General features: G+C 35.1%; 2 protein-coding genes across 2 annotated transcripts in view; both read right to left on the bottom strand.

Annotated features, from left to right (window-relative positions):
• Positions 1 to 355: 355 nt before the first annotated feature.
• On the bottom strand, positions 356 to 1,314 carry LOC117114016 (adenosine receptor A2b-like). Its single transcript, XM_033257543.1, has one exon. It carries the CDS (start codon positions 1,280 to 1,282, stop codon positions 356 to 358), a length of 927 nt encoding a protein of 308 aa, XP_033113434.1. The 5' UTR covers positions 1,283 to 1,314.
• Positions 1,315 to 5,856: 4,542 nt separating this feature from the next.
• The window catches only part of LOC117113999 (acyl-CoA 6-desaturase-like), a 15,622-nt gene continuing 11,059 nt past the window's right edge, over positions 5,857 to 10,419 (bottom strand). The window contains exon 9 of the mRNA XM_033257516.1: positions 5,857 to 9,107. Within this exon, the coding sequence (XP_033113407.1) occupies positions 9,053 to 9,107 (55 nt within the window). The 3' untranslated portion in view covers positions 5,857 to 9,052. The remainder of the gene's footprint in view (positions 9,108 to 10,419) is intronic.

The raw sequence follows: 10,419 nt of genomic DNA, 5'->3' as shown, positions 1-10,419 counted from the left end.
GAAAGTATATAAAAATACAGAATTATCAAAGTACAGTATAGTGAGCTTTCTTTTAAAAAACGTTAATTTAAAAAAAAATGGAACATAGAAATGATTTATTGCGCTAAAAAAATCCTAATCTGAAAATGTAATATTACATATTTTAAAACTTTATATCAAAATTGATATGCATGACTAGGCCTAATGTATGAAATTAATTTAGTTTACATTATGAAGCACTATGTGCATCGTGGTTACTTTTAAAACAGTATCAATATCACATGGGGTGATTTTTCTATAGCTGTCTCTATTAGCATCTATCGTTACCATTTTGCATCTAAATTTCCTCTGTGGCACCGGCCTTCTGTCATTTAATTTAAAGCCACAATGATGGAGAAACGCTCGATCTTCTGCATATAAACAAACTCTTCAACCCTTTCCGAAGTTCAGTCAGTCGAAATGCGTATATGATCGGATTAGCCAGTGTGTTCAATCCACTCATTATATTGGTAATAAGGACCATGCTAAGAATAGAAGAATTAGCTCTACAGTTCACACCAATAATATTAAACATAATTGTGCTTATTGCGAATGGACTCCAGGCTATAGCAAACATTCCTACTGTAATACTAAATGTCTTCAGCAGTTTCTTTAATTCTGTCATCTCTTGTGACGAAACATTGAAGTTTTCTCTTTGTTTGCATAATTGATAGTATATATTTGTATATAGAAACCCGTTGAGAAAAATAATAACCAGAGTAAGCACTGCGTAAACATTGATCATAAGATCAAAGCTTACATGTGAAGCAAGTAGGAGGCATGTTGTTGGACAAACAAGAAGAACTACACACGCGAATTTACACGCATTTGTTGTGACTATGGATGCGTATCGTAACGGCGCCCAGACCAGTGCCAGCGAACGATCAAGAGCGACGACACATACAGTGGACGAAGACGTTAGCAAGAACCCATAGGAAAAAACGTATGCATAGGGATGAAAAATGTGGCCGCTTAACTGGACTGTCACTGCAGTAAGACAGAAAACTCCCACGCAATCCGACAATGCCAACAGAAAGATAAATATGTTGTGTTTCTGACGCAATATTTTTGATTTTGCAATCATTACCATATTCAGGGTGTTCAAAGATATACACACTGCAAGAAGTATATAAATCAAAGGTAAAATTGCTCTGGCAAAAGGGTAATACATTATTTGATGGTACACATGAAAGAGGCTCTCGCATTCGTTGTTACTTTCATTGGTATTGTTTACCGGTACCGGATCTTCTGATAAATCTTCCATTATAAATTCAGCCTATCGTCTGCCACCTAAAATCTTAATAGAAACGAGTTTTTCACAAAGAAGAGCACGTTTGCTTGAAAATGGACAATGACACTAAGAAAAAAAAGTGGATCCGAATATGAACAAAGTAGACATACCAATGTTTTGACTGGATGAGTTGGAGCTCACGTCTACCTAGTGAAAGTCTTCCATCTTATTACAATGACATGAACAATAATTATATACTATAGAGTAACAGCTAAACAATACCGAAAGCGAAATACTTAATAATATTGCAGTGAACTAATTTACCGTTCAGTAGGCATATCAAAAGTAAATTCTTGCAAATAAATCAAAAGGATATCTGCCAATCGTGTTGCTTGACACATATCAATACACATGACAGTCAAACGAGAAATTCTAGAAGGGGAGTTTACCAAAAATCAATATTAATAAAGAATCCTTCTAAATTTGATTTTAAAACGTCACGTTGAACATTCAGATTCAAATTATTTTATTGACATCACTATTAATGTCGATATACAAAAGACAAAACGAATCAAAGGGGGAGTGAGTGAGAAAGTTTGGTCAAAAATTCCACACTGGATCTTCTTTTGGCGATTTAAATGACGCCCGATATGATCATTTCAGACGCGGTAAAAACCGTCGAAGGTACGGTCCTAATCACTTTCAATTAATGAGCAGCATCGACTCGGACAGTAACGTGGGTTTTATGTTTCTTCATAATTTTGACTGATTTCCGTTTAACTCGATTAGGCCGACAAAAGTACACATTAAGGCTAAACCTATATGATATGCCTAGTCGTAAAACAAATTAAAAACTATATTTTTTATCCCAAATGTTAATAAACACAATAATTCGAAATAAATACAGTGTATTCTGTTCCTTCCTCATTGTTTACTCGCGGCCATCGTTTCTTCACTCGGACAGGGATTTCGGCAAAGTTCTTTACCGAGCATGCTTATGACCATGGACCTAATAAGAGCTTATGTCTATAAGCAAAAATTAATGATTCGCACTATTGGGCGGACTGCATAAAAGTTTTTGCGCCACCAGTGGATTGCGAAGGTAAAACGAACTCTGGTATCACAAGAGAAAAATGTGCAATAAACACTATAGAAACGTAATCACGCTCTAATTATTATTCTTAAACATTGACGAAAAACTTGGTTAATGAGATAAAGAGCGCTGAATGAGATTTTTGAATATTTAAAAAAACTTGGGATATAAAAGGGGTAGATCGTTGGAATTATAAAATTTCATTGACGTTTGCCTCAAACTGTCTAAGCAAATAAATTCTTCCGTACAGTAGCATACAGTACTGGGGAAATGTAGGCCCTACGTAATAGTCGAACCAACAGTCTAATATGAAAATGTTATCATGATTTTAAAAATACATCAGATTATTATCTTTTTTTTAATTACTTTCATAATTCTGTGTAATGTTTTTCAATAAGACCAATAACACATGCAACAGTAATAATTAGAACAAGAGTACAAACTTTTTTTTTTGTTGTTCTTTTGATTAAAATGTTTAAACTTTATTTAATATTTGTTATATAATATAAAAATTAAACAATGTGTAACAATAGGCCTATATTACGCTTATTTTGTCAAATGACGACGCGATACAAAATTAAGATCTAAATTGTGCCAAAAAAGACATTAAAATACAAACAAACATCCACACCCCAACCCCAGGGCCTCTGGCCCCTAGCGCCTTCGGCCCTTTGTTACGCCACTGATCCTTTGTAGTTCCGCATTAAAATTTACAATTTTGGCATCCCCAAAATGGGAACCACCATACGCCCTGGGCATTACCTCAATAATTTTCAAGTGTAGGCCTAGTCTTTCTGGATGATGGTTCGTACTCTCTCTCTCTCCCCTCCACTCTCTCTGTCTCTTCCCTCACTCCATCTCCCCACCCCCTCTCTCTCTCTCTCTCTCTCTCTCTCTCTCTGGTGTTCTACATCTACATGGTTCCGATACTCTATTCTCTTTCTTACATAAATGTTGTTACTAATACCTCACTTTCTATCTAAACTTACTAGTATGCAATTTAGAAAATACAAGATTCCTTCGATCGATCGTTGTAAATTCCCAGATATTATGTGCACGAATTTGTAAATGTATCCCCTTTTAGAACACAGGTATCATAGTCAAGCCAGGACGTCAGTCAAAATACGGTATTCGAAACCTTCAATAGTACCAATGCCTAATCATTAGTAATTAATATGGATCAGGGGAGGATTTATGAGAAGGGGTGTGGGGCCGGGGAGGCGGGCCGGGCCCCACACCCCCCAACCTCCCTTTTGGGAGTCAAAAGTCAAAAAAATAATATAAATAAAGGTAGAAAGAAAAAGAAAAATTTGATCACCCAAAACGCCTCATAGGTTATTTTCGGGCGTCTAAAACACAAACATTTCCGGAAACCCTAGGATAGTGTTATCTCAGTCGGGCCATTCCCCCACCCCCGCTCTCCCCTTTTCGGACAACTCCGGATCCGCCCTTGATACCTGTTTCATTGGTGTTATTGTTTTAAAGCAACAGTGACGGAGAAACGCTCAATCTCCTGCATGTAAACAACTTCTTTAATCCTTTCCGAAGTTCAGTCAATCGAAATGCGTATAAGATCGGATTAGCCAGTGAGTTTAAGACACTCAATATATTGGATCCAATGATCATGTTCAAAAGAGAAGAGTTGACCTCACATGTCTCAACGCTATGTAACACTATTGTGCTTACTGCGAATGGACCCCATGCTATAACAAACATGGCAATTATTATACTAAATGTCTTCAACAGTTTCTTTAATTCTGTAATCTCTTGTGACGAAACATTGACGTATTCTCTTTGTTTGCACAATTGATAGTATATATTTGTATACAGAAACCCGCTGAGGAAAATACTAACCAGAATCAGCACTGCATAAACATTGATCATAAAATCAAAGCTTACATGTGAAGCAAGTAGGAGGCAGGTTGATGGCCCAGCGAACATTACGACACACGCAAAATTATACGTATTTGTTGTTATGGATGCATATCTCAATGGCACCCAGACTAGTGCCAGAGAACGATCGAGAGCAATGACACAAATAGTGCACGCAGACGATAACAGGAAGCCATAGGAAAAGACGAACATATAGGGATGATAAATTTTACTTTGAAATAGGAATGCACAGAACCCAATTAAACTTAATGCCCCTGCGATGTCCGACAATGCCAGCAGACAGATAAATATGTTGTGTTTTTGACGCAACATTTTGGACTTTGCGATGATTACCACAATCAGTGTGTTCAGAAACACAGTCAAGACAAGAATTATAAACATCAGCGGTATAACTGCTTTTGTACCATCGTAATGTACTATTTGATAGTATATACTATAGAACCGATCCTCGCATAAGTTGTGATTTTTAGTTATATTTACCGGGTTTTCGGAAAATTCTTCCATTATTCATCTTTCCTTATCTGCCATTTGTTATTATTTAGACCGTCGAGTCACTTCCACATTGCCACAAAACAAAAAGTTGTTTGCTCAATGAATCGTGAATTTTGTATAAGTTATCGAATAATCCGAATGTGCCATCGAGTAGGCCTACCAATATTCTAGATGAATACAGTTGAGCTCTAGATAAGACAACCCAACAAAATCAGCCATAGTATTATTACTGGTACCATGACAACAGCTAAACAACTCACCAATTTATCAAACGTCAATCTTAAAGCCCTGTCCAGGCTATTAAATTTGATTTGACAAAAAATGTGACGGCATGATGAGGTCATATTACACCCAAATATGGGCATATCACATGTACCTGACTACTGATAGTTTGGAGAGTGCAGTCTTTAAGACCACATCAACACGCAACAATCATAATATTGCTTGACGACGCTAAAATGAGTACTAAGAATAACTTCAAACTGAAATATTCTAAAATCAGAGTTTACATCCTGAAAAGTTAATGTATCTTTCATTATCAAAATAAATCGATAGTAATGGTACTCATTAAAAATTGATCTTAATAGCGTCACATTGATGTCAGCTGCTTCAGTTAATAACAGCCAAATTGACATGATTTGCTCCATCAGATACGACTAAAGCCAAACATAACATCTAGATTTGATTAAACCTTCAAATTTTGTTTATTCATTCAATTAACAAAAAAAACCACACATATTAAAAATGATGATGCTCTTGATGTTGATGATGACGATAATGATGATAATGATAACGGTGATGTTGGTGGTGATTATGACGATGGCAAAGATAAAGACGATTCAGTTCATGATGATGTTGATGACAATGATGATGAAAAAGATATATTGATAAACGCTAAGAGCAAATACGAAGCCTGTTTTACAATAGGCGAATCTATTTGCGCGAATCGAAGGAGTCGGTTCGGTTCCTGAGCTCTGATTAGTTGTGCAAGTAGAAACAGTTCGAACTACCAATTTCGCTGAAGCGAAAATTCCGACAGAAATGCGAATGCGCATGCGCATGAACCGACCATTGCAAAGATTGAAAGTCGAGATCAAAATGTAAATTGAAAAAAAAAATAAACGATTTAAGTAAAAGCAATAAAGAGCATAGCATTCTTTAATCAATGCAACACCTTGCAAACTAAATGCATTTATTTACAGTACAGTAATTTTGTACACAAATATAAAGCTAAAATGTTATAGGCCTACAAAATGATAAAAACAGTTTATATTAAAACCTAGACAAAAAAAATCAACCAAACCGAAGCCTACAAATGATATGGCAATCAACTCGTTAAACATTTACAGCCAACCAAAAACAATAAGAAAAACAATCATACAAAATAACCTGATACGTTATCTGCTATGAATAAGTCACAGTTCGTAAAAACTACTTTATGATTTAAAGAAGTTTTACTTAAATTTGATGCCAGTACTGTATTAATATGTAAAACGGTACCTATAGAAAAGGTATTATTAATATTTCCGTTTTTGTTAAGATATTGTTTTCTCGTTTTAATTTTCAAGAAAATATTTTACTGATATATAGATATTAGGAAATTTATTATTATTTTTTAATTTATTGATTTTGATTTTGGTGGCAGTATACCATTAAAGTACACATTGTAAGTTTTAATTAAAATCATATGACGCAGCAAAATTTTAAATTAAATTATGTAACACACCGCATGCTATGTACATTGCTGTTTTTTCTTTTGGTTGTAAAATTTAGCCTACTACTGTAAAGGCTTTATATTACAAAATATTAGTAATAAAATACATAGCGTTTGTATCTTTGAAGACTAAATTAAATACTTTACACGAATTTTGCATACAAAAAGCAAATGTTATTCAAGAAATACTGCGGTTTATATTAAACACTATAGCTTTTGGCTGAAAAGAGGTAACTATATTTATAACATACTGTACTATTAGTTGCCATCTATGGCAATCAAATCTTAATTGTACACAAAAATAGCTATATATCACAACACATCAATTATATCATGTGCAACCATATTCAAAAGAGTTTCTGCATAGTAAAGGAAGGTGATAATGTCATTGGTGATGGTGGTGATGATGAAGGTGAAGACGCCGACGATGATATCATAACAAATTTTCTAAACCAGATGTATGCATAAACATTCTATTAAATCCTTATGAGAAATTGTTTAACTATTATATCAATTTGTTGATAACATGATTTTGTAAACATTTTAACAAACAGTGATGATGATGATGATGACGATGGTGATGATGAAGACGATGGTGATGATATCATAACAAATTTTCTAAACGAGATGTATGTATATACATTCCTATAACGTTCTAATACAAGCTGTTGTACTAACTTGTTGATAGCATGATTTTGTAAACATTTTTACAAATAGTTATATAAGTAGTAGTAAACTGTTATTTCACATTATACACCACATACATACATTCAAAGAATCCGATTGGTTAAGAAGCGGGCAATAACTTCAATGATCACTCCTATGATGAAAGTTGAATGATAGTTCATAAATTCTTGGGGGAAAAAAGTACTTAAATGATAGTACTTTTTTGCCCTGTCGCAATGTAATCTCTAGGCCCCACATATAACGTGGTTGCTATGCAATCTATGACATGCGACCTCTCTATGGACGCTGAGAGAGATTGGCCCTTACTGTAGATCACCTTTTGGGAAAAGGTGAAATCTATAGCTCCTCGGGGATGGGCCCTTGGGAAGATAGTACTCGTTACTTGTATAGCGCCTTTCTTTTCAGTTACAAAGCGCTGAAGTTCTTTTTGCTGCTCATTGGGTCTACATGCTAAGTGTTGCTGCTGGTAATCAGCGCAGGAGCAGGTAACCCCACCAGGTCCCCATTTATACTCCTGGGTGGAGAGAAGCAATGCAGATAAAGTGTCTTGCTCAAGGATACAAGCGAAATGCACAGCGAAGGATTGAAACCCTGACCTCGAGGTTGGGAAACTAAACCGTTCCCGCTGCGCCAAACCGCTTCCAATAGTAGGGCACAGTCTCCACATTACCTCGGGGCAATATATTTCACCATTCCCCTCATGAGCTGTTAATATTTGTATACTATCCCATAAATTTACAAAACATAAACAAATTATTAATACATATCATACCATTCATTATTAGAAAATACTAAACACTTGGAATGTGCTCATATTGCTTTTACCCCAGCTTGTAGATTGCATATTAGGTATATAAGCAACAAATAAATTAGATTATCATATAAAAGTGTACAAAAATACGAAATTATCAAAGTATAGAGAACTTTTTAAAAAAAAAACAGGTAATTTTATGAAGTTAAACAGAATGGAATGTATAAATGACCAATTGCACTATAAAAGTCCTAATCCGTAAAATGTAATACTTTCAGAAGAGATAGATGCACAGAAGACTTTCACCCAGTTACATAATCCAAGCAAATTTAACCCATAGTTTTAAAAGTAGAAAAACCTACAAGTTTTTACTGCAGTAGATTACATATAGCAGAAACATGTGGTACAAAAGTAAAAGTTTGGGCTTCGAAAATAGGTCAATAGGTTGAGATATTGTGTACCAATGGTAAGGCACTTAATGTGCAATGCTTCTATATGCTAAGAGTTAAAATGTATACCTGGTTGGCAGCAGGAGTGGACTCCCCAACACAAGGGATTGGGAATGGTTGCAATGTGTGTATCAATGCATAATTATTGGATATATTAATCCAATGACAAACAACTAAAGCACTTTTAAAGTCTAATTTATACTCTATGAGTAACATAAATTACAAATATAATATTACATAGAAATCTTTAAAATAGAACATCCACTAATATGAAAATGCACTACACACACCTTAGCTAAGCCCTGACCATGGTAGGGCTGAGGTGGACTGAGATGGGTGTGCACCCATTTTTGGGAAGGTTCAACCACCTATAGGGAATCTTCGGCTCCTTTAATAATGAAAAATAGTATAAAAAGAAGAGCAAAGTAAGGACCTAAACAGACTAATCAACAACAGCAAACTTAATATTTGAATTATCAGACAAGCTTAACCCACTGAGCATACAGAGCATTTTAAACCATTACATGGACGAGGAGTTGTGGCAAGAAATATTTAAGGCCCTTGCTTGTGGAATTTTTGAAGCAACATCAATTTCTTATGACAGCATTCATACTTGAACTCTTTTTGCCGAGCTTCCTGTTTGCAATATCATAAAATATGATAACCGAGCCCCTTCAATTTGGGGTCAAAGCCATAACAGTAAAGCTCCCATACTTATGTCCAATTAACCTAGGTTATGATAGGTATCATACCAGATCTGCCCTGATTTCTTCAATGACCTGTTTTAAAACAAACAAAAAAAATGTTAACACAATTCATATACCGTAAAACTTTGAATTGAAGCCCTGGCTTTCTTTTTTTGGTGAACTTTGGATGGGCTTCTTATCGAGATGGGCTTCTTTTCGAGATGGGCTTCTTTTCGAGGCTACTTTTGCAAAGTAAAGGGGGGGCGCTTCTTTTCAAAATGAATGCTGTAAATTTTATGAATTTGTAAAAAAGCCCACTGTAACATCAATCTATATCATGGAGTGTATTTAACTAGCGTTAAATCACCTAAACTACTGTATAAACCAAGCCTGTATTTAATTTATTTTGTTTTCTGAAATTCATGTACAGTGTATGTAATGTACTATCTCGAAAAGAAGCCTATACTATCTTGAAAAGAAGCACTGGGCTTCTTTTCAAGGCTAATTTTGCAAACTAAAGAGGGAGGTTCAAATTGAGATGGGCTTCATCTTGAGATTAAGCCCACTGGACTTCAATTTGAGCACCATATTTACAAATATTTACCAAATACCAGGGTTATACTAACATTTCAAGAAATTTATATTTTTCAATATTAATGCTAAATCTACAATATGGTGTGTTTGAATATATATTTTTTAATTGTTATAAAGCTCTGTCAGACATTAAATTTTCTTTAACAAAAAAACTTGTGTATGCCCATATATAGTCATGATGTGCCCATATATGGTCATGATGTGCCTATATATGTTCATGATGTCTGTCTCTTATACACATCTAGATGTGTATAAGAGACAGGCAGTAGATTACATATAGCAGAAACATGTGGTACAAAAGTAAAACTTTGGGCTTCGAAAATAGGTCAATAGGTTGAGATATTGTGTACCATGGTAAGGCACTTAATGTGCAATGCTTCTATCTGCTAAGAGTTAAAATGTATACCTGGTTGAGGCAGCAGGAGTGGACTCCCCAACACAAGGGATTGGGAATGGTTGCAATGTGTGTATCACTGCATAATTATTGGATATATTAATCCAATGACAAACAACTAAAGCACTTTTAAAGTATAATTTATACTCTATGAGTAACATAAATTACAAATATAATATTACATAGAAATCTTTAAAATAGAACATCCACTAATATGAAAATGCACTACACACACCTTAGCTAAGCCCTGACCATGGTAGGGCTGAGGTGGACTGAGATGGGTGTGCACCCATTTTTGGGAAGGTTCAACCACCTATAGGGAAGATACTAGAAATACAAGATAGAGTTCTCCACACAAAAAAAGTGTTCCACCGAAATGCATGGTGGGAATACGAAAAATGGGACGCCCCCTACAGC

The sequence above is a fragment of the Anneissia japonica genome, unplaced genomic scaffold, assembly GCF_011630105.1.
Source record: "Anneissia japonica isolate Jap-2015-1 unplaced genomic scaffold, ASM1163010v1 scaffold281_len866295_cov195, whole genome shotgun sequence".
NCBI lineage: Eukaryota > Metazoa > Echinodermata > Crinoidea > Comatulida > Comatulidae > Anneissia > Anneissia japonica.
Note: the sequence above shows the minus strand (reverse complement) of the source record. Positions and strands in the feature narration are given on the sequence as shown.

Excerpts from the sequence above, each read along its gene's own strand:
- LOC117114016 (XM_033257543.1), bottom strand. The coding sequence starts at position 1,282 with ATGGAAGATTTATCAGAAGATCCGGTACCGGTAAACAATACCAATGAA.